At 48.2% G+C, this 22,524-nt stretch overlaps 1 protein-coding gene across 1 annotated transcript; it reads left to right on the top strand.

The window, feature by feature from the left end:
* Positions 1-16,763: 16,763 nt before the first annotated feature.
* Positions 16,764-22,215, top strand: MON1B (MON1 homolog B, secretory trafficking associated). Its single transcript, XM_004584042.2, has 6 exons — positions 16,764-16,871; positions 17,232-17,401; positions 18,678-19,007; positions 19,387-20,206; positions 20,514-20,661; positions 21,917-22,215. The coding sequence occupies exons 2-6, from the start codon at positions 17,242-17,244 to the stop codon at positions 22,115-22,117; spliced, it is 1,659 nt and encodes a 552-aa protein (XP_004584099.2). The 5' UTR covers positions 16,764-16,871; positions 17,232-17,241; the 3' UTR covers positions 22,118-22,215.
* Positions 22,216-22,524: the final 309 nt, after the last annotated feature.

Raw genomic sequence — 22,524 nt, 5'->3', positions numbered from 1 at the left:
TTGGTACCACCAAAGAACTCATCCTGTGTAAGCAAAGAAGAGAGAGAGGCTGTGTGAGATCCTGCACCAATGAGTTGATCAGAGATACTAATGTAGTGTGAATTCATGTTTACTGTACTAGATATTCAGTTTTATCCATGCATAAATCATTATGGATACAACAATGAGCATGCCTAGTGCCTATTGGCTTTGAAATACCATTGTTCTAGAAAAGAACGCATGATCCTTTGGAGAAACAGCTGAATACAGTGCTGGGACAGCCAAAACTTGGACAACACTTTGTGTTTCAGAATAATACATGGATCATGGGGAAACAGTGTCTAGCTAACCAGGCAAGCAAAAGCTCTGCCTACATCTTGCTATGAAGAGTGTGCTTGCTTTATAGCAAGATGTAGGGAGAGCTTTGAATTACAATTTAAAGCATAAAATAAATAGCGTTTGGTTCATGCTGGCACTATCATCATACTCTTAAATCTATATGTATGAAATAAATGAATCGTGTTCATCCTGTGTAAATTAAAAATCTAACAACAACAACAAAAAAAAGACTGAGTCAGTGAGTCAGTGGAGAGAAGGGACAGTTTTTCTTTTCATAAGAATTCCAAATAGCATACAAGATCCTTGTCATCTAAGGAAGAAATTCATTTCCTTCCCCTTCAGTGTGAGAGAACTTACTCCAAAGAATAGGATACGGAAAGAGGAAAATAGTGACTTTACAATGGAGAGATGTTGGAGAAAGCACCTTGATTAAGTGACGAGCAATAGTGTATGTTGAGGGCATGTCCCCTAGATTTGGCAGTGACAAGTACACTTCATTTCTGAGCTATTCTCCCGGAAACCAGGAACTCTCAAGTGTAACCGCAAGATAATTTCAGTGACACCAACTGTGCAGGAGGGGCATCCTACACGGTATACTTCCAACGGTTTAAGAGATGGGGGAAACCAAGAGAATATTTGCTATCCTCTTCAAGTTTTGAAATCCATGTGCGGAATCCCCAGGCTCAGGGTAACCAGAGGTGTGGCCTTCAGGAGGGAATTAGAACACAAGGGTGGAGCCTTCCCAGAAGGGTTAGTGCTCATAAACAAAACGTGGTAAGAAGTTGCCCGGCACCTTCCCTCAGCTAGATGATGCCACCTGCAAGAAAACAAACCCTTGCCGGACACAGCGACTCCATACTGTGTGTCCCAACATCCAGAAGAGTTAGAAATCACGTTCACTTGTTTACAAACCACTGTTCTTCCTGGTTTTGCCTTAGCTGTCCAGATGGACTAGCACAGAGAGAATTGTCACACGCTGAAGAACGCAAGTGGGGCATGCAGGCCCGGTGCAATCCATTATTCTGAATTTCATCCAAGAATTAGAAAAGGGGCGGGGGGTAGCAGAAGAGCTTATGAAATCCCCATGAAGTTTATACTTTGCTAATGGCAAATTTCATCAATGTTAATTTCTTAGCTTTGACAAATGCACTATGGTTGTTTAATGTATTTATACTTAATTTCCAACCTTTCTGGAAGTCTAAAAGTATAGAAGATAGTCCTTTGAAAAACTGAGATTGTGGGGATGTCGTGTGAAGCGGTAGTGGTGTTGCCCCACGGGATGCCCCCTCCCTGAATCCGAGCACCTGGTTGAAGTCCTGGCTTCTTTGCTTCCAACCCAGCTTCCTGCAGATGTGCACGCTGGAAGGCACCAGTGCTGCTCAGCTGCTTGGGTCCCCAACACCCATGTGGAAGAGCTGGAGTGGGTTCCCAGTGTCTGGCTTCAGCCTGTCACAGCCTTAGTTGTTGCAAGCATTTAGGGGTGAAGCTAAAAAAAAATTTCTCTGTGTTCTCGGTATGTGTATCTCTCTGTGTCTTTCTCTCTACTTTTCAAATGAAATGAAAAAAAATATGGAAAAAGAAAGCTTAAGTTGGTCTGACACTTTGATGTAACAGATTAAGCTGCTGCCTGCAAAGCCGGCATTTCATATGTAGGTCTGCTCAAATCACAGCTGCCCCATTTCCCATAGAACCTCTTGGAAGCAGCAGAAGATAATCCAAGTGCATTGACCCCTAACCCCGTGTGGGAGATCTGCATAAAGTTCCTGGCTCTTGGCTTTGGCCTGGCCCAGCCTCAAGTATTGTGGCCTTTTGGGAAGTGAACCAGATCATAGAAATTCTCTCTTGGTCTCCCTTTCTCCTTCTCTCTCCACCCAACCCCGAAGCCCATCATAACTCTGCATTTCAGATAAACAAAGTACAATTTTTAAAAAGCTTAAATTGTAAGGCTCCCCCCAGAAGGAATGAGTAAAATTAGTGGCTGATATGGAGGAAGTTGAAAAAAAAAAAATGATTGCAATTCACTTTTGAACCCATCAGCAGCAAGTGCTTCCTCCATTAACATGCCTAGAAGACTCAAAGAAAACGGAGGTGACTACACACCCTCAAAGGACTTGGGAGCCTGCCAGACTTCTAAAGAGAAGATGCTCAAGAAAACTGTTAGGTGCATCTTGTTCACTGTATCATGGGACTTGGGGTGCTCATCCCTGCCTCAGGACCCCCAGACATTTAGAGAAGAAAAATTCTCCCTTGGGAAGCACTGTCTGTCTTTCTGGCCAGAATCAAAGGAGGCTGCAGATGGAAAGCGCCTGTTGACTGCAGTTACTTACATCTTTCAGGGACCACACCAGACCCTGCATCCATTCTTTGCTCCGCTCTCTCCCTGGTCAGATACTCCTGGTTGTTGGTGTGAGTGCAGAGTGCTGTAACCCTGGACAGTTCATCGCCTAGCAGATCTTCCTGGGACTGCGTGTTTCCTCTTAGTTTTGAAGTGTGATAACCCCTATTGGCTCTATGCTAACACTGGCACTGGAGACCCTTAGCTCAGAGTCCATCAACTGAAACAGTCCCCCTCTGGCCTTTCATGTTAATGGAGTCACAGGGTAGGTGGTGAATTATGTCTGGCTACTTTGCTGTAGTATGGCATTTCTAAGCACTCTTTTCCACGTTATGGCATCTACAAGCACTGAATTTCCATTAGATTGACTGCTGATACTCCATTGCTGGATACACATGCTTACTGCAGAGTTGATAGGTGCCTATATTCTTTCTGCGTTTTGCTTTTGCTGAGTAATGTATCTACGTACATTGAAATGCAAGTAATTGTGTGCACATGCGTTCCAGTTTATCCTGCAGAGATGGAAAGGCAGGAAATTGTTGAGTCAGATGGCAAAATTGACATCAACCCTTCAGATAAGTTGCCAAAATTCTTGGAAAAGTGGCTGCACCACTCTCATTTCCTAGATGTAGTGCTTGAGTTTTCAGGGTCTTTACCTCATCACTTGTGAATTTTTTCATTGTGTCTGTCTTAGTGGATGTAAAGTAATTTCTCATTACAAATTTAATTTGCATTTCCCTAATGAAAAGAATGTTGAACATCCTTTATTTGCTGATCGTAAGTATATTATTTTTGGTGGCATACCTATTAAAGTATTAGTCCCCTTCTAAATTGGATTATCTCTTTAGTATTGACTTTAAAATATCTTTTACAGTTTAAAATACAAATCTTTCGTGGAGTATGTTGTTTGAACCCTTTTTCTTTACATTCTGTAGTTTATTTTACGATTCAAATGATGTCTGTTGAACAAATTTGGAGCTTGATGTTCAGTTTTGTTTTTATTGCTTTTTATGAGTCTGTCATTTTATAAGCCAATTAACATCTCACCATTTGTTGAAACAGAGTATCCTTCCAGAATATAATTGCCTTTGCATTTCTAGAAAGTTAATTCCTGGCTGGCAGGTTGTTTCCTTGTTTATTTAATCAGTTTGGACATGTCTTTATACCAACTTCTACTTCCTCTTTTTTTCCCTGATGGTAAATCAGCTTTCAGATGAATTATGATTTATTTGTAGGAGATGAGACATTTTTCCTTTACTGATGTCAAGATTTTATGTATCAATATGATTTTCCAAAACTTTCCTGATGTGTTCAGGAATGGTTTCTCTGTTCTAACTGATTAAGATTTATTGAGCTTCTTGGAAATTCAAGTAACATCAGCTATTATTTCTTTAATGCCATTCTTTCTGCACACACTTTTTCTCCTTTCCTGCTGGGTATAGAATTATGTTCATGTTGGTATTCTTGGTGGCTTCTCGGTGGTCTTTGAAGTTCTTTTCTTTTATCTGTGTTACTTTTTCTTTTCATTCTTTAATTAAATCTCCACTGATTTATCTAATTCCTTCTGCACTAGCTCAAAAATGCTGTCACGTCACTGCAGTGAATGGTCATTTCATTTTTCATCTGTGTAGTTTCATTTGCTCTCATAGTCTCAATATCCTCATTGATATTTCAAACTTGTGGGTCATTATGATTCATGATTCTTTTTTATTTTAAATTGATTTATTTCTTTGAACAACAGAGAGGGAAAGTCAGAGAGAAGGATCCATCTGCTGGTTCACTCCCTACATGGCCACAGTAGTTAGAGCTAGGTCAGACCAAATCCAGGAGCCAGGAATTTCATCTGGATCTCCCACATGAACGCAGAGGTCCAAGCACTTGGGCCATCTTCTGCTGCTTTCCCAGGCACTTTAACAGGGAGCTGGAACAGAAGTGAGGGAAACAGGACTGAACCAGTGTCCACAGGGGATACTTATGTTGCAGATAGCAGCTTAATGTGCTTTGCCATAACCCAGGCCCCATGATGCAATTCTTCAAACGTCATCTCCGTTGATTGGTCATTTGAACATTTTTATAATGGCTGTTACAAAATCCGTACTTACTAAGTCTGATAGCTTATTTTCCCAAAAAGAGTTTCTTACTGATAATAATTTTCCTTCTGCTTAAATCATACTGTCCTATTTCTTTGCGTGTGTTTTTCAAAGTCTGGCATTTTGTGGCATGTGTTGCTACATCCTTTTGCTTCCACCAGCGTGGTTTGACTGCTGAGTTCTTGCTTTCGCTTTGCTTATCTTTCAGTTTCTGTCATGATTTTCCTGGACTAATTCTGCTCCTATGGCAGTGTGTGGTCATGCTCTCATTATGTTACTTGATCCACCCGCACTGTAACCTCAAGCTCGCTACATTCTTAGTTTTCCTCCGAGAAACTGCTGCTTTCATAATGGTCTCTGGAACTTTCTGTTTCTATTCTCTGTGATCATTCAGCCCCTCTGGCAGGGCAGCGGACCATCCAGTGCCCACAGCATGCCCAGAGCACTCAGGTAGAGTTTCCATGCCACAGAGTTGGGAATAATGGGACTAGCCGAGTGTGACCTATCTCAAGAGTCGCTGTGATTTCTGTTTCATTAAATTCTGCACTCACACCAACAACCAGGAGTGTCTGACCAGGGAGAGCAGAGCAAAGAATGGATGCAGGGTCTGGTGTGGTCCCTGAAAGATGTAAGTAACTGCAGTCAACAGGCGCTTTCCATCTGCAACCTCCTTTGATTCTGGCCAGAAAGACAGACAGTGCTTCCCAAGGGAGAATTTTTTTGACCTCCACTCCCTCTAGCCAAGTGATCACTATGAGAAGAATCACCGGTGCTTCTTCCCCATCGTGAGCATAGGAGCTGGGGACAAAGCCCTAAATCACACGCCACTTGTGTAGTAACAAGGTGACCTAGCACTCCTTCTCTGTCGACCTGGTGTCTGCTGAGATTGCAGACAAACCTGTCTTCATCACTTCCCTGCCTTCCCATGTGGTTGGGCAGACCTTGACTTCACATGTTCAACCTGGAGTTGAGGTGGTGAGTGAAGCACTTCTACTTCCTGCAAAACTAAATGGCCATATCATATCATATGATGGTTAATTTTATGTGTCAGTTTGGGTGATATCCAGTACTTGGTCAAATATCAGTCTAGAAATTACTCGGAAGGAATTTTATTAGAAATGACTGACATTGAGATCAGTGGACTTTGAATTCAACAGACGACCTTGGGAGTGGGCCTCACCCAGCCTACTGAAGGCCTTAAGTATCCACTGAGAGAAAAAAAATTGCTACCTGTCCACCACCTTTCAGCTTAAAACTCCAGCATCCTATAACCTATCTCAGAATGCCAGTTCAAGTCCTGGCTACTCTGTTTCTGACCCACCTCTTTGTTAATGTGCCTGGGCAGTAGCAGATAATGGTTCAAGTGCTTGGGTTTCTGCCATCTACATGGGAGACTAGATGGAATTCCTAACTCCTGGCATCAGCCTGGCCCAGCCCTGGATGTTATGGACATTTTGGAAGTTAACCAGGACAAGCAAGTTCTTATCCTTTCTGTCACTGTGTCTTTCAAATACATCTTTAAAAAAGAAAAAGGCCACAACATCAACTCTCCCCTAAGCCAACCCACCCTGCAAATTTTAGCTTGCCAACCTTTATAATCATGCAACTGCTCAAAATAAATCTCTGTTCTCCAGTTTTATATGCACACACACACACACACACACACACACACACACCCTGTTGGTTCTGTGTTTCTGCAGAACCCTGAATACAAAGTCGTGGACACCATGCCCATAGCCCTGATTTCCATTTCTGAACTACAGTTAGCAAGAGGGTAGCACTTTTGCTTTTCCATTAAACACAGGGAAACTTCATAGTCCCAGAGAGACACAGCCTATTTGAAATCAGTCAACAAAAGATTTCAGAAGCCAAATGGATCCAGTCCCAAACTCTCAGTTTAATTGAAAATTGTCTCATAGAATGACGGTTGAAAAGAAAATGCAGGAAGCCTTGCACCAAGATTATCCAGCCAGGCAGGCCAGGAGTGGATGTACATGCTCTGAAAACTTTTCAAGCCAAATAAATTTCTTGCAACTTCATGGGTCATAATTGAGATGACTGCCCTGGATCCCATCCCAACTCCTGTATGAGGTAGCTGCGCAACCTCAGGCCAGTGGTGGAGCCTCTCTGCCAGGCCACTTTGTGGACTATAAAATCTTCATCGTTGGATTTGCCATATTACACTGTGTTGAGAATGAAGTCAGCTGATTCACTTAACGCATGTTAGGGTTGCTTTTGCTTTCTCAGATTTCCACACTAACACTTCTGTGTGAAAATAACTTAGGTTTTCGCTGCTAATATCCTTGAGGCCCACCTGAAGGTCACTGGGGATGATCTTTGATTCAGATGAAAATTCCAATCATTTTTTAATTTTCCCTTTAAAAAAGAAAACTTGCTGGGTGCCGGCTTTGAGATGTAACGGTTAAGCTGCCACCTTTGATGCTGGAATCCTATAGGGGTGCCCTAGTTCTGACCTGGCTCGCTGCTACCAGGCCTGGGAGGGAAGCTGGGATGGCCCAAGTCCTTGGCCCTTGCACCCATGTGGGAGACGAGTAGGAAGCTCCTGGATCCTGCTTTCTATCTGGCCTAGCCCTGGCTGTTGTGGCCATTTGGGGAGTGAAATGGAGAACAGAAAAGATCTCTGTCTCTCTCGTCTTCTCTCCATAACTCTGCCTTTCAAATACAAGTTGTTTTCAGCACATGTTATTTTGCATATCTACATGAGATTTGATTGATGATGGGACAAAGAGGCTTTATAGCATCTACGGATGTACTGGCAAGAAGACGTAAGACCACGTCTTCTCCAGCTGTGCAACACACCATGCTGCTTCATCACAAGGAGAAGCCACCGTGTTTCATTTTCCTTCCGTCCTGCTGCCAGCCTGGAGTCCTCTTTCCCACTCTTCTACTTAGTTCCTGGATGAGCAAAAGTCCTTCTAGGCGTGACTTTGCTTCCCTGTCTCTCCAAAGTCTCCTGCTCTCTCTAAGCTTCCCAGCATTGGTAAGCCTCAGCGAGGATCTCTGCACTGCTGGGGTGTGAGAGGACTTCATGGCGGGAGGAACCATGGCACACTGCAGCCCTTCTTTCCCATCTGTGGTCCGTGGCAGGGAGTAAGGTTGGGTCAGTGACCGAGGCAGCAGAAGCAACTTAGGGACAGCCCTGAGCTCTGGGTTCTAATCATTTTTGTTTGGCCTCTGATGCTTCTTTTTGTTTGTTTCTTTGGTCACCTTTGAGTCCCACTGATCAGTTTCCAGGCAATCTAACAAGTGCCATCGGTCCACTTCTACTTAGCTTGGGTAGACTTGCAGGGGAGAAAGGCCAACGAGGACAGGGATCTGGGCCCAGGTCTATAGTCTGGTCTTGTCATTTTGACCAAGTGGTTTTACCTCAGTGCATGCTTGCAGCAATGAAGAGAGCTAGCGCCCTCTGCACCACAGTCCTTGATACCCAGAAGCATTCTAGTGATTCATTCCAACATTTGGGTGCACGGGGGACTGTTAGTGTTATTTTATTTTTATTTTTAAGGATGACTATCATACCTGAGCAGCTGGAGAGAATATTCATCGAAGCAGCTAAAGCAGGTTGTGTGCTGTCAAAGACACGCATCGTACCTGAAAGAGTAGCACTCTGTTTTCAGCTGGAAAAACAAAAAATTAAGAAGGAAAAAATAAACCACTTCTATCTCAAAAGACACAGATGTTTCCCAATTCTGAGGCTGTGGATTATAGCCAGCTTCTGAAGTGCGTTGAAATTAACAGGTTATGTTGAAAGTGCTGAGGAGGCTTATCAAAGAAAGCAGGAGCAGTCCCATTACAATCAGAGAAAGCAAAACATAAAAACTTCTGAAGTCTGAGACAATGAAAAATTAAGGTCTTTGCACAAGGCTGCGAGTACTAACTGCTTTGATACTGCTCTAATGGTTAAATCCACGCTGAAAAGCCAGCACTGGAAGCATAATAGGGAAGTTAAATTTATAGGATGCAATATAATTAGAAAGAGCAAATTATTGACTTAAAGCAAGTATCATAAGCAGTGTGATGAGGGTCATTATAGCTAAATATGCTTTACCTAGTTTTACAAATGCTTAATGCTGGGTTTGAAAATGGATTCTCCCTTCAAGTATAGAATTTTACCCTAAAAGAAACTATTTCATGGAGGTGCACACTAGACATGGCACCACTTTGCATGGGGCTGCCTGGATGTCCATCCCGGATGCAGTGCTACTGCCAGCTTCCTGCTAATGGGCACCCTGAGATGGGCAAAGGACAGCAGATAGCTGCGCCTCTGCCACCCTTGTGGGGTGGCTGCGTTGTGTTCCTGGCTCCCATCTCTAACCTTACTCAGTGCTGGTCTTTTGAGTAGTGAACCAGACCAGCAGATGGGAGAGCACTCTGTCGAATCTCATTTACTTTTCAAAATAAGATCAGTAAATAAAATTAATTCAGGACTCATCCCTATTTTTTTCACCTGAAACAAATAATAAGACAAAAATCCGTAAACCTACAAATTGTTTATTAGTACAGTAAACCCAAGGCTAATCGTAGCAGTGGACATAGAGGGTGTTTGAAGAGTGATGAGTAGTGACGTCAAGGCTCTGTTACGAAATAGTTAGATGGTGTACTTAGGAGATCTTTATGACTAAAAGAATCTTGTCATTAAATATGTGATTAAATATGACCGGCCCATGGGCCTGTCAGAGACTGCTGTGCAGTGGAGTATATAAGCCAGTGTATTTGGTTATAAGTGACAAAAAAAAAACCCAACTCAAAGTAGCTTGAGCAAAAGAGAAAAGAAAGGATTGAGAAACTGGGTGGAAGAACTGCACCTGGCTTCAGGGGTGTGTTGACCTGTCAGTCCCAGGGTCCTGGGTCTGTGTCAGGTTTCCATTAATACATCAACATACCTAAGACAAGAAACCTGTGACGAAGGCAGATTGATTTTGGCTCACAATCCAGGATCGGGCAGCCCTGGTGATGTCTGAAGATGGCGGTAACAAAGGGGGTGCAAGGGAAAAGTCATGTGGTGAGTCAGGCAGCTGAGAGCAGCTGGCTCCCCGGGCCTCTCTGAAGAACTACTTTCTGAGGTTGGCATCCCCGTGGCAGAAGGACACCGTGATGGGCTCACCTCCCAGACTGCAGCACCATCAGCCTATGTCCTTGGAATGTAGCCATCTGCATGGTTTAGGGAGCCATACCCCCTTGAAATCATTATACCAATGAAACTGCACTATACTTTTTGGTGCTAATAGTAAGAGCTGATTTTCAAAGAAGTTTTTCTTTATATTTATGTGAAAGGCAGAGGAAGAGAGATACAGACAGACAGGTAGGTAGAGAGAGAAAATGTCCTAAGCACTGGCTCACTCCCCAAATGCCTTTCATATCCTGGGCTGAGCCAGGCTGAAGCTGGGAGCTGGGGATTCCAACAAGCTCCTCCCTGAGTGTCCAGGGCTCATGCTGAGCCATTGTCTGCTGCCTCCCAGGGTGTGCATTAGCAAGAAGCCGGATCAGAAGTGGAGTGGCTGGGAAGTGAACCTAGACACACTGACGCAAGAAAGAGGCATCCCAAACAGCAATGGAACCTCTTCACCGAACGTCTGATGCTCATATTATCATACCAAATGTCTAGTGCTGCCTTCCTGAACATCACTTCAGAGGCAGATGGACTCTCCTTTGAGCACAATTGTTTCACACACCTCACTGGCCATCAAGAGATGCATCACTGTCATGGTTTTATAGCCTCTACTACAATCCAGAAATAAATGGTAAGAACCAGGAAATACCACAGTCAAGCTTTAAAAAAATAGTTTCCAAAGTAGATTATGTCCTCCTGGAGGGTTTTAATGAAGAGATGAGTGAGGTAAACCACAGGTCCCTTCAGGCCCTTGTGAGACTGGATGTGTGATGTGGAGATCAGGTGGGCTGAGCTGAGCTAAGACAACATCTTGCTGGGGGGAATTTGCTGATATCATAATGGTTCCCAGTTCACAGTATCCACCTGGCAAATGAGCAGGTCTCAGAGTCTCTGGATTCTCACAATTCCCAGATCTCTGGAGCCACTATAACCATAGCATAGAAACCATGGGTTTTTTCTGCCATCTACTGGCATTTTGTTAAAAGGCCAACTGTCTTTATGTGAGTAAAGGCGTTGCACTTGGAGCATCCACTGGCTTCCTGCAGCTTCTCCAGTTTGCATTTTGCATGGGGTGCCCTGAAAAGTTTCCACACCGTGCAAATAAAGACCAAGACATGGAACTGCCAAGGTGTCCCAGCCTGGAGCAGGCTGTGAGGACCCCAGGAATTCAGAGGTGAACTCTCTGAGTGGCCTCTACTCAGCCACCTCTCCAGCCTAGCTTGTTCTCTCAGCTGTAAGATAAGCTCCATTGATTGCTAACTTTGTTTTCAAAGCTTCACAGCATCTCAATGCTGCAGCGATCAGGTGGGCATTTGGCATGGTGGTGAAGGCACCTGCATCCCGTGCCCGAGTCCCAGCTTTGCTCCAGACTCCGGCCTCCCGGAGGCTCCTCCGAGGCAGCTGTGGTGATTCAGTACTTGGGTCTCTGCCACTGATACGGCAGAGGTGGGTTGAACGTCTGGGAATTGATAGGTTGGAGGGAGTAAAATTAGCAGATGGGTGCACCAGCACACAAACATTTCTCTCTCTGTCTGCCTCCCCCTTTCATTCTCAAACAGACTTTTAAAAAAGTCAAGGATAATTTATAGCATTTTGATTTTTGACTGTGAACTCATTTACTCTTCCTTAGGACAACACAGTGATAATCAGGGTGATGGTTGTTTTTTTCTACAGTTATTTTCCTCTTGCTCCTCCTATTCAGATACCCTGTGCAAATTTATGGAGCATTAATTCACTTTAAACTTCATATGTACAATGCAAATAACATTGAGCAAACTGCTTGCTTAGATCCATATTCCTTCTTAACACAAAAGTCTATTTGGAATGCAGAGAGAAAGATAGAGGCAAACAGAGAAATAGAGATCTTCCCTCTACTGGTTCACTCCTCCAAACGCCCACCACAACTGGAGCTGGTTCCGACTGAAGCCAGGAACCTGGAACTCAGTCTGGGTCTCCTTGGTGTGGAGGACAGGGTCCTGAGTGCTTGAGCCAGTATCTACTGCATCCCAGGATGCACATTCGCAACCAGAATTGGAGCCAGGACTCCAACCCAAGCACTCCAGTTAGGGATGCAAACATTCTTTAGGATGACTTAACTCCTATACCGAATGCCCACGATTTACTTATTCAGCAAAGACTCAATTTTCTTTTATCATAGCACTGGCTGAGGCACTAATGAACACTTCTTAAAAGTAAAATATATTTCATAGACCATGAAAGACACTCTTGTGAAGTGTACAAATGAATGGTATTTGGTAGATTCAACAAATTTACAACCAAGTCATCTCTATTCCAGAACAAAATCAACATCTTTAATAATAACTCCACATTGCTCTTCCTCCAACCCCAACAGTCACTCCTCATTCTATGTCTATAGATCGTCCTATTCTTGACCTTTCATATAAATGGAATCATATAGTATGTGGTACTTTGTGTGTGACTCCCTTCCCATAGTGTGGCGTCAAGGTTTATCCATGTTTGAGGAGGTAGTAGAACTTCACCACTTTCAATGGCTAAATCATATTCTATTTTATGTACATATACTACTTTGGCTCACTCTTTTTTCAATTGATGAGAATCTGGACAGTTTCATTTATTGCTATTATAAATAATGCTACTCTAAACAGTTTAGTATTAGGGTTTGTTTAAAATTTTTTTCAGTCCTCTTGGCTTTATATCTAAGACCTAATTTTATTTGTATCTAATTAGATTATTTGTATTTTATTGTTTAGTTATGTCTTTTACAGTGTATTACTCATAGTGATCTTTGGTTTTGGCAAAATCTAATTAATCTTTCATTCCTGTGCATTGGGTGTCATGCAGGAGAAATCCTCACTTCCACCAAGGTCACTAAGATTTATATCCAACCTTCCTTATGAAAGTGCACAGGTTGAGGGGCAAGTGTTGGGCCTACTGGTTAAGATGCCAGTTAAGATATTCATGTTCCTTATCAGAGTGTGTGAGTTCTATACCTTCTCTGCTGCTGATTTTTTCATTCTGATGATATTAATGGTGTGAGGCAGGGGTGAGGGTTCAAGTAAGTCGGTTTCTCCACTCAGCTTGGAAACCTGGGCTGAATCCTGGTCCAACCTTGGCAGTTCCAAATATTGGAAAGTAAGTCAGCGGATGGCAGTTCTCTCTCTTTCTTCTGTACACACACATACTTTTAAATAAACAACTATATGAAATTGCTTTAAACATGTAGCATTTACATAAATGTCCATATCCCATTTTGTTAAGCATTTTGTGTGCTATGCAACAGGAGTTGCAATGCCATTACCTCGCACGCAGATATTCTATTGTTTCAGCCCTGTTGATCGAGGAGGCTACTGTTTACTATTTCTGCAGTGAATTGTCTTCACACCTTGGTCAGAAATCAATGTATCACAAACATATGAGTTAAGTTTTAGAGTCTCAAATGGATTTCATTGATTTGTAAGTTTATTAATATGACAGGATTTGATGATTGCATTTTAGCAGTGTTATAGTAAGCTCTGGAATCATCTTCCAACTTTGCTGTCCTTTTCCCATACTGATTTGGCTATTCTGTATCTTTTGCATTTCCTTATAACATGAAGGACAACCTTTTGAATGTCAGCCCAAAGGGGACAAAGGCAGCTGGGATTTTGGTAGAAGTTGCATTTATGGCTAAGGATTGATTTAAACAAGTTTAATCACTTAACAATTTCAAGTTTAGTGTTTTTTTCCTCAACGACCCTTTGTTATTTTCAGCTTTGCACTTCTTTCGTTAAATTCATGCACAGTTCTTATTTCTTTAGGTAGTATAAATAAGTGAATGTTTCAAATTTCATTTGTAGATTGCTCAATGCTATTGCATAGCAGTAGACCTGACATTTTTCCTGGACAGTTAGAAATATTTTTCCCAGTTTTGTTATAACATATAGAGCATGGTAGGTTTTAAGCTCACCATCTTGGTCTTAAAAGTGTGTGGTTTGTTGATAGCAGATTTAGTCATGCTGCTGTGCGAGCGCCGCCATGAGTCTTCCCACCTTGTCAAATTCAAGCTCTGTTCTTATTGACCAATGTCTCCTCATTTCCTCCTAGCCTCTGGCAGCTGCCACGTCACTGCCTGTCACTCTGACTTGCTCTACTCTAGGTTCCTCAGGTACATGGAATTATGCAATACTTGTCTTTGGAGCCTGGCTAATTTCAATAACCATGATGTTCTTGAGGTTCATCTGCACTGTGGGATCTGATGGGATTTCCTCCCTTTGAAGGCTAGATGCTATTGCCCTGCCGCTGTACATTTGACTGAGTCTTTGATTTGTGGAAGGATGGTGTGGATTGCCTTCCTGTTTAGCTATTGAGAATAATGTTCCTCCCAACAGGAGAACAAACACAAAGGAACCCCACATAGTTGGTGAACATTGGCACTGAAGGATAGTGTGTGTTTCCCATGAACATTGTACTGTCGCCTTGTGTCTCTTTGAAGCTCTGCCTTTAACTCTGCCAGCAAACATTAGCTACAATACGCGCTAGAGCTCCTGCCCTGTGTCCAGACAGTGTGAGAAGAGGATGCCCCGGGTTTCTTTAGACATCAGCGCCTGAGGCTCAGCTCACCCTGGCGCAGGTAAATAATCCATAAACACTGCCTGTCCTGTCAGAACAGACTCCTGTGGGCAACTCGGAGTTGGTGTTTGTGATCTGGTCTGTGTGATCAGATTCTAGATTAGGCTGCACCTGGAGGGGTGTATGTGGGTGTGTGCGCAGCACAGCCTGCCTTAGAAGTCTGTCCTGAGTAGACTGCTAATCTGCCCACCAATCCCTAGGTCCTGTCCTCAGAGAGTTTCACATCCGAGGAAACTTCAAGGGATGTTAATGACTTGTCTGTTGCTCAGGAACTCTGCTCACTGGCCACTGCTGACCGGTGGACCACCCCATTCCACCACACGGGGAAGAGGGGAGCATCCCATCAAGCCGTGTTCAGGGGTTCCTGAGCAGCGATCATCCCATCAACTGAGCACTGGTACATGATGCGAGTCATCCGATCAACCAAGCTTTCATCAGTGCTCCATGAGTTGATCCAAATGATACCCAGCTTAAGCAGCATGCACTTTATTCTATTAGTAAGAGTTGCATCCCACCTAGTGGTGAGCAGCAGAACCAAGCGCACAGGTCCTCCCAATTCCATTTACAGAAAACTTCCTAAGCTGTAAAAGGAAAGCAAAATCTCATCCTGGAATGAGATACTGTCCTGTGATAAGCACTGTCACTGCCTTTCCAGGACTTTCCAAGAACCCAAGGTTATGGTGCAGCTCAGATGTGGACACAGCGCAGAAACCTTGGAAGACCAAGCCTCACTGTCGCAGCTTTCCATTGTCTCATTCCATGCCTGACGCATGCCTCTCAGTCAGGGCTTTGGATTCCCACCCAAACACCTATGATTTAATGTAAACTAATCTACACCAATTTGCATGAGTTATGATGCTGTCATAAACAGGGTACTGCACCACCATCCAGCTACAGTACTCAGGGTTATTTTGAAGAGTCTAACATTTAGCAAAAACCCGTGTCAGGTGCTGTTTGAGTTGCCTGATTGCATCACTTAATCCCCTGAGGACATGGCAGTAGGTAGGTGCTGCTGTCAGCCCCCTTCTGCACTGATGAAGGCAGCCAAGGTCAGAGCGGGGAACTGGCCTACCCAAGGTCACCAGTCCGCAGGAAGGGGCCTACCACCGGGGGAAGAATTTTTATCTCAGCGCAGAGGATACAGGCCTGAGTACCCTAACACAAGTTCACTAGACTAACACTCGCGTTATATGTGAATACTATTTCATGATGTATGTTATTTAAAATGTATAATGTATTCATTTTGTAAAGTATCAGTATATTATATGCTATACATATTAGAAATTTATTTGTCTTACATTTGCCTTAACATGTTTCATTTTTGTTTCTACGAAATGATTTGTATTTGTTTATGGGCTATCCTTGTACTTCTTTCCATGTGTACTACATGCAAGTCTTGTGTTTTTGTAAATTTAAGAGGTAAACCTAACGCTTACATGACTTAAGTTCATTCTATTTCACATATTCCAAAAAACCCTGGATTATCTGTTGTAGATAGAGGGTATGATGCTGCATTAGTATTTGGTACTCGTTACCCTAACTAAAATGTAAGCACTTAGCACTCCCTCCACGTGCACTAAGCATCCTGCCTGGCGCAGGTCCGGCCCTCCTGGCACTGCGAGGGCCTGTGTTGGGTTACGAGTGGGTAAATCTTCACGCTTCTGGGGTAAAAGGGCCCAGTCCAGAAGCAGTGTCGGGCCGGGGATTCGAACCCGGTGGTCTCCCGCGTACCCTTGGCGGCACCCTTAGAGCTGTTTGGTCCCTCTTCCCTTCTCCGGGTGGGAAGTCAGCAAAAGCCACACTGGCGCTGGGGAAGGGCACCGGGCACGCAGCCACGGCCAGACTAGGAGAGTACGAAGAGGGGACGCTGAAAGACATTTCCCGGCTGGAACGTCTGCTCCTCGGGGTCGCCAGTCTCGGTCCCTCACAGCCTGGAGGATGCCGTCTGCCCGGCTCCCGCAGAGCCCGAGCGGCCCGCCCCTCGCCCAGGCAGCCAATGACGGCGCGCAGAGGCCCGCGGGGCCTCCACCTCAGCCAACGAGAATGCAGAAGGCTATCCCGGTCCCGCCCATAAGGCACACACCCGTCAGGCCTGGGCGGGGGAGGGGAACATGTCAATCAGGAAGTGGGCGGGTACAAAGGCAATCCAACGCACGGCATTGGTGAAAGAACGACCTGGACTGGGCGGGGAGAGAGGGGACAGATTTCCCTCGGTTGGGCCGCAGGAGGAGAAGAGCCCGCCCTGCGCGATCCAGGATTGGCTGGTCGTGGGTCGCGCCCCCATCGTCTCTGCCAGTTCTAGAAGTGCGCCGCCCTGGCACCTGCGCGGCACATCGCAGCTGGCTCGGTGGAAAGAAATAGGACCGGGTCCGCCGTGGACCCGTGGGCGGCGCGCGCCATCGCAACGGTGAGGGAAGCCCAGGAGGCGAGGGAGAGGGGCAACCGGAAGTGTCTCCTGGGAGGCATCGTACCCGGAAGTGTCTCGGGTGCCCGGCCGCACCCGGAAGTGTGGAGCTGCCTCCTCTGAGGGAAGGGATGAGAAGCGCAACAGGTGTTTCGGAGAGCCTTGTCTCCCGAGGCCTGGCGGAGGCCTAGCGTCCCGAGCGGAGGGGGCGACTCCTGGCTCCTGTGTGTGGGTCTCCCTGCCTGTGGACGGCCGGGGGCGGATCGAGCGCTAGGAATGGTTCCCGGAGCGGGGCCCGGCTCTGGATCGGCGTTGGGGAAGTGTCCTTCGCTGCCCGTCACCCTCGGTTCCCCTTCCCCCCAGGGATGTGCAGATGGAGGCCGGAGGAGACTCTGCTGCCGCTGCCGCGGCCCCCGGGGGGCGCGCGGAGGACTTGGGGGACACGCGGCTCCCCAGTGAGGAGACTGGAGACGGGGACGGAGGGGTCCTCGCCGGCCCGCGGAGCCCTGGAGATGGAGACCTGGATGGCGCAGGTAGGGCACCCCTGCTCGCGGTATCTGGGATCGGGCAGAGGGGGCATCAGGGACAGGGCCCTAGGGAGTGTGTGCGTGTCGGAGCGGGCTCCCTGTGGACTCCGTGCACTCACTATCCGAAGAAGTGTGGCAGAGAGGAGGAAAAGCAAGTCCACAGGGTCTCAGGGATGCCCCACAAGTGGCTGTTGTGGAAACCAGGCTGTTAGGTAACGGGAGTGGGAAAGGGGGTCTCGGAAAGTAGGGGGATCCTCGGGAGAGTCGAAGGAGACATGGGTAGAGATGGGAGTGGGACAAGGGCGGAGTTATGATTATCTGGAAAGTCAGGGGACCAGCAATGGGGGGCTCGTTGAAGGCCGGGATGTCAGAGGACATGCCTGGTGTGCACAGAGGAGTCTGGGGTCAGGAGGAAGAGTCCATGGCCTCCCTAAGAGTAAACCAGCTGGGGCCTGGGGGCTTCCTTGCCGTCCCTGGGAACAGGGATTGGTAATCAGCGACGTGGGGGTGTCAGCATCTGACAGTGAGAATGAGAGACCATGGAGTGGCTGGAATGCTGCTCGACAGTTACGGAGAGAGAGTTGCAAATGTGTAATAATGACTGCCATTGAGAGAGGCAGCGAACATCAACAGCCTTGAGTGTTCCTTGGTGTGGAGGTCCTTGGCGTGGACCACGGAGTGGCTGTGGAGTAGAGTTGTTGGTCAGGGCAGCCATTGAGGGTCCTGGAGGGCCCAGGTGTTAGTGAGCCTACCATGAATTGTTGGGTGTCAGAGAACTGTGGCCAAAATGGATGGAGGAGTTGGAGGAGCTCACAGGGCGAATGGGTGCACGCCCCTGTGGTGCTCGGAGGACCCCAGTGAGAGCAGGGGGGAGCAGTACAGGAGACTCAGCTGTTCAGGGTGGCCCCTGAGGTGAGTCGCTGCTGGGAGAAGTAGGAGTGAGAGGAGTTCGTGGAAGATCACTGAAAAGAAGGGTGTTGCCGGTGGCCCTTGGAGGCAGCAGGGTCCTGTGGGGACTTGGGCGTGAAGTTATTGAAATGGCGAAAGTTGGTCTGTGGGGCCACAGGAGTTTCAGTGAATGACAGTGGGGGTTACTGGGCTAGCGGGGCTAAAGGACGATGTGGAGAGGTCCCCTAGAGTGACTGGGGAGTCACTGAGGGACAAGAGAGATGCTTGGAGGTCTTTGTCAGTGTGCAGGGGTCTGTGGGGATTTGGTGGATCCCTGGAGACACGGCGTTTGTGGAGGTGCATGGCCACTGGCTCATCAGGTGCTCCTTTTCAGAAGCCAAGGCCGCAGAACAACCGGCCAGCCCTCCTTCACCACTGCCCACTTCTGAGTGCCCGTCAAGCACAGGTGAGGGCTGGAGTCCTGCAGCCAGCGAAAGGATCCCCCGTCATGGCCTTGAGAGTGGCCCTGGGGCCCAGGGTGGCGACCCCAGCGATGAGGACTGGCGCAGCCAGCGCAAGCATGTTTTTGTCCTGAGCGAGGCTGGCAAGCCCATCTACTCACGGTACGGGAGCGTGGAGGCGCTGTCGGCTACCATGGGAGTGATGACAGCGCTCGTGTCCTTCGTGCAGAGTGCGGGAGATGCCATCCGTGCCATCTATGCTGGTGAGCAGGCAGCCTGGGGGACAGTAGCTAGGAGTGTGGTTGCCAGGCGGTCTGGCTCGGTAGCAGTGGGTCGGCCGGTCGGCTGTGCCTGTGGCCAGGGCCAGCCAGCCTGGGACGGGGGTGAGTGGCTCCAAGTGTCTCCTTGTTCTTCCCCTTCCCTCTCACGCCCTTTCTAACCCACCTGATCCCTTGACCATCTCATCATATCTCTACAAATATCCACTTTGCCCCCCTTCCTTCAGTCCAAGTGCCCGCAGATGGATCAGCAGGCTCAGGTCAGGGCGCAGGCGTGGCGGGGAGGGAGGGTGGCAGAAGAGTCCTGCTTGACCCCCTCCAGTCATGTCCTTCTCTGTCCTGCCCTTTCCCTTCCGTCCACCAGAGGACCACAAGCTGGTGTTCCTGCAGCAGGGCCCACTGCTTCTGGTGGCTGTGTCCCGGACTCCTCAGTCGGCAGCCCAGCTGCGGGGAGAGCTGCTGGCCGTGCACGCCCAGATTGTGAGCACCTTGACACGTGCGAGTGTGGCTCGCATCTTTGCACACAAACAGAACTACGACCTTCGCCGCCTGCTGGCTGGCTCCGAGCGCACACTGGACCGGCTTCTGGACAGCGTGGAGCGGGACCCAGGGGCCTTGCTTCTGGGTGCTGTGCGCTGCGTGCCCCTGGCTCGCCCGCTGCGGGAAGCCCTGGGTGCACTACTCCGCCGCTGTATAGCACCCGGCCTGGCGCTGTCCGTGCTGGCAGTAGGCGGCCGGCTGGTGACGGCAGCCCAGGAGCGGAACGTGCTAGCAGAATGCCGGTTGGACCCTGCCGACTTGCAGCTGCTACTGGACTGGGTGGGCGCCCCAGCCTTTGCAGCCGGTGAGGCCTGGGCCCCTGTGTGCCTGCCCCGCTTTAACCCCGATGGTTTCTTCTACGCCTACGTGGCCCGCCTGGATGCCGTGCCCGTCTGCCTGCTGCTGCTCGGCACCCACCGTGAAGCCTTCCATGCCATGGCCGCCTGCCGGCGCTTGGTTGAAGATGGGCTGCAGACCCTTGGTGCCCAGCATGCCCTTGGGGAGGCTGCCAGCTTCTCTAACACCCCATCAGCCAGCGCACCTGCCTACAGTGTGCAAGCTGTGGGGGCCCCCGGCTTGCGACACTTCCTCTATAAACCATTGGACATCCCTGACCACCACCGCCAGCTGCCCCAGTTCACCAGGTGGGCCCTGCCTCTGTGGGCAATTGGCCGGGTGGGATGGCTTGTCTAACTAGGAGGGTCAGCTTCTCACAGATGTATGTGACTCATGAGAAACAGCGTGAGTGGAGCATTTGTGATGGAAGGTCAGCCACCAGCTTGAAGGAGCGCCCCTGTTCTTGCGGTGTCTAGTGGACACCAGAAAGCCCCCTGAGAGCAGCTCAGCTTCCAACCCCTGGAGGAGGCACTGCTCCCTGATCTAGTGGAAATCCCTAGGCCAGCCAGGAGGTCCCTGGACTAACTTTGCCCTCCATCCGCTCCGTCACGACAGCCCCGAGCTGGAGGCCCCGTACTGCAGAGAGGAGGAGCGGCAGCGGCTTTCGGACCTGTACCACCGCCTGCACGCTCGCCTCCACAGCACCTCCCGACCCCTGCGCCTCATTTACCACGTGGCCGAGAAGGAGACACTGCTGGCCTGGGTGAGTTGTGTGGTCTCGTGACCTCCACACTTGGGGCTGCACGCTGTCATCCTGGGTTTCTTGATATTACACTGTGAATTAACTGAGAGCAAGCATTTCAGGCAAGAATCCCACATAAGTGACATTGTGGGTTTCCCTACATGACTTCAGGTGGCACAGGATGTCAGATGTACCCCACTCTGATCACTTCATGGAGTTCGTTTCTGACACACGACCCCGCTGTTGAGCATTCCCCCTTTGTCGTTGGTAGCTGGGCTAACTGGCAGTGCCCTGTGTTTGGCCGTAGCTTCCAGCTGCTGCATGGTGTTCTGACCTACAACAGGTCTCAGCCCGGTGCTGGCTACATGATGACCTATTCCTAACCCCATCATTCTTTTGGCATTTCACTGTTGACAGTTCTATTGTAAAGGACTTTCCTGTCCCCTGTTTGTCAAATCCTTAATTTTATATCAGTGTGGCTTCTTTTATGCAGTGAGCAAAAAACCTTTGTTTTGGCATTCAGATGTGTGTGTGCCCTGCGAGGAGGAGCCTTGGTTTAGCCGGGCTGGTCCCTGTATCTGACACATCTGTGCCTCCATGGAGGAGCTTGCCCCTTGACTGTCTGCCCTAGCTCTGCACCCAGCCGTTTTCCCAGAGAGCCCCTGTCCCCGTTAGTAGAAGTTAGCATCGAAAGGGTGTGGGAAGCCCAGGGTTGAAAACCAAGGGGTCAAAAACAGCTTCCCTAAGCAGACTGCTTCTAAGCTGAGGTGGGGGGCGGCCATGTGGACGTGTGGAAGAAGGCCTCGCTGATAGATGGAAGGCTAGAAACTCTGTTCAGCAGGAGCGAGCCTGCTTGGGTTTGAGGAACAACACGGGAAGGCAGGAGTAGCTGGAACAGAGGAAGCGAGAGGGCTAGCAGGGGGCGAGGGCACAGGCAGGTGCTGGCGACCTGGTGGGGTCAGGTCTGAGTTTGTGCCTGTATTACATCCTAGGTGTCGATGGGTAAACGCAGCAAGTCCCTGTGTACCATAATTGCTCATGGATGTAAAGCTGCTAATGATTTTCCCCTGCCCCCAGATGAGCAAATTGAGGTCCAGAGAGTACACACACATACATGGTTAGGGCCAGCTAACAAACCACAGCTCACCCCTGACCCAGGCTTGCCTGTCTGAAGTCCATTGCTGCAGGAGACAGACCCGGGTCTGGGTTAGGATGGACACGGGGTTGTCTTGGCCAGCTCCAGCCCTTCTCACTCTGTCTTCTCCCATACTTCCAGGGGACCTCCAAATTTGAGCTCTACACCTGCCTCAGCCCCCTGGTGACCAAGGCAGGTGCCATCCTGGTAGTGACCAAACTCCTGCGCTGGCTGAAGAAAGAAGAAGATCGCCTCTTCATCCGTTACCCGCCCAAGTACTCCACACCCCCAGCCACCTCCACGGACCAAGCTTCCCACAATGGCTTGTTCACTGGACTCTGAAACAGGATGCTCACAGACAAGGCTGGGAGTGACCACCGGTGGCTTTTGCCTTCTGGGTCTGTGCTACAAAGGTGGGAGGGGTGTGTGTCTGTGGTCAGTCCCAGCCACAGGTGGGAGACAGGTGGCACAAGGCTGCTGTCCCAGGCCCCTCATGCACTTCTCTCTTGGGGAGAGACCTTCCTCTGCCCTGCTTCCATATGGGTGATGTTAACCGCCCCTGTCCAGGGCTGTCCGTTCTGAAGCAGCTTCAGGGCCTTCCTGGTCCTGTGGATTCCCAGCCCTGAGTGTGCAGGGCTGGGCAGCATCTCTAGAGCCGCCCCCAAGGTTTCCGGCATTGGCCGTAGAGCCAGAAATTGCTTTTGCAGTCGGCCTCAGTATGCTAAAGAAAACGTGGGCATGAAACCTAA

Source organism: Ochotona princeps, chromosome 16 (genome assembly GCF_030435755.1).
Source record: "Ochotona princeps isolate mOchPri1 chromosome 16, mOchPri1.hap1, whole genome shotgun sequence".
NCBI lineage: Eukaryota > Metazoa > Chordata > Mammalia > Lagomorpha > Ochotonidae > Ochotona > Ochotona princeps.
Note: the sequence above shows the minus strand (reverse complement) of the source record. Positions and strands in the feature narration are given on the sequence as shown.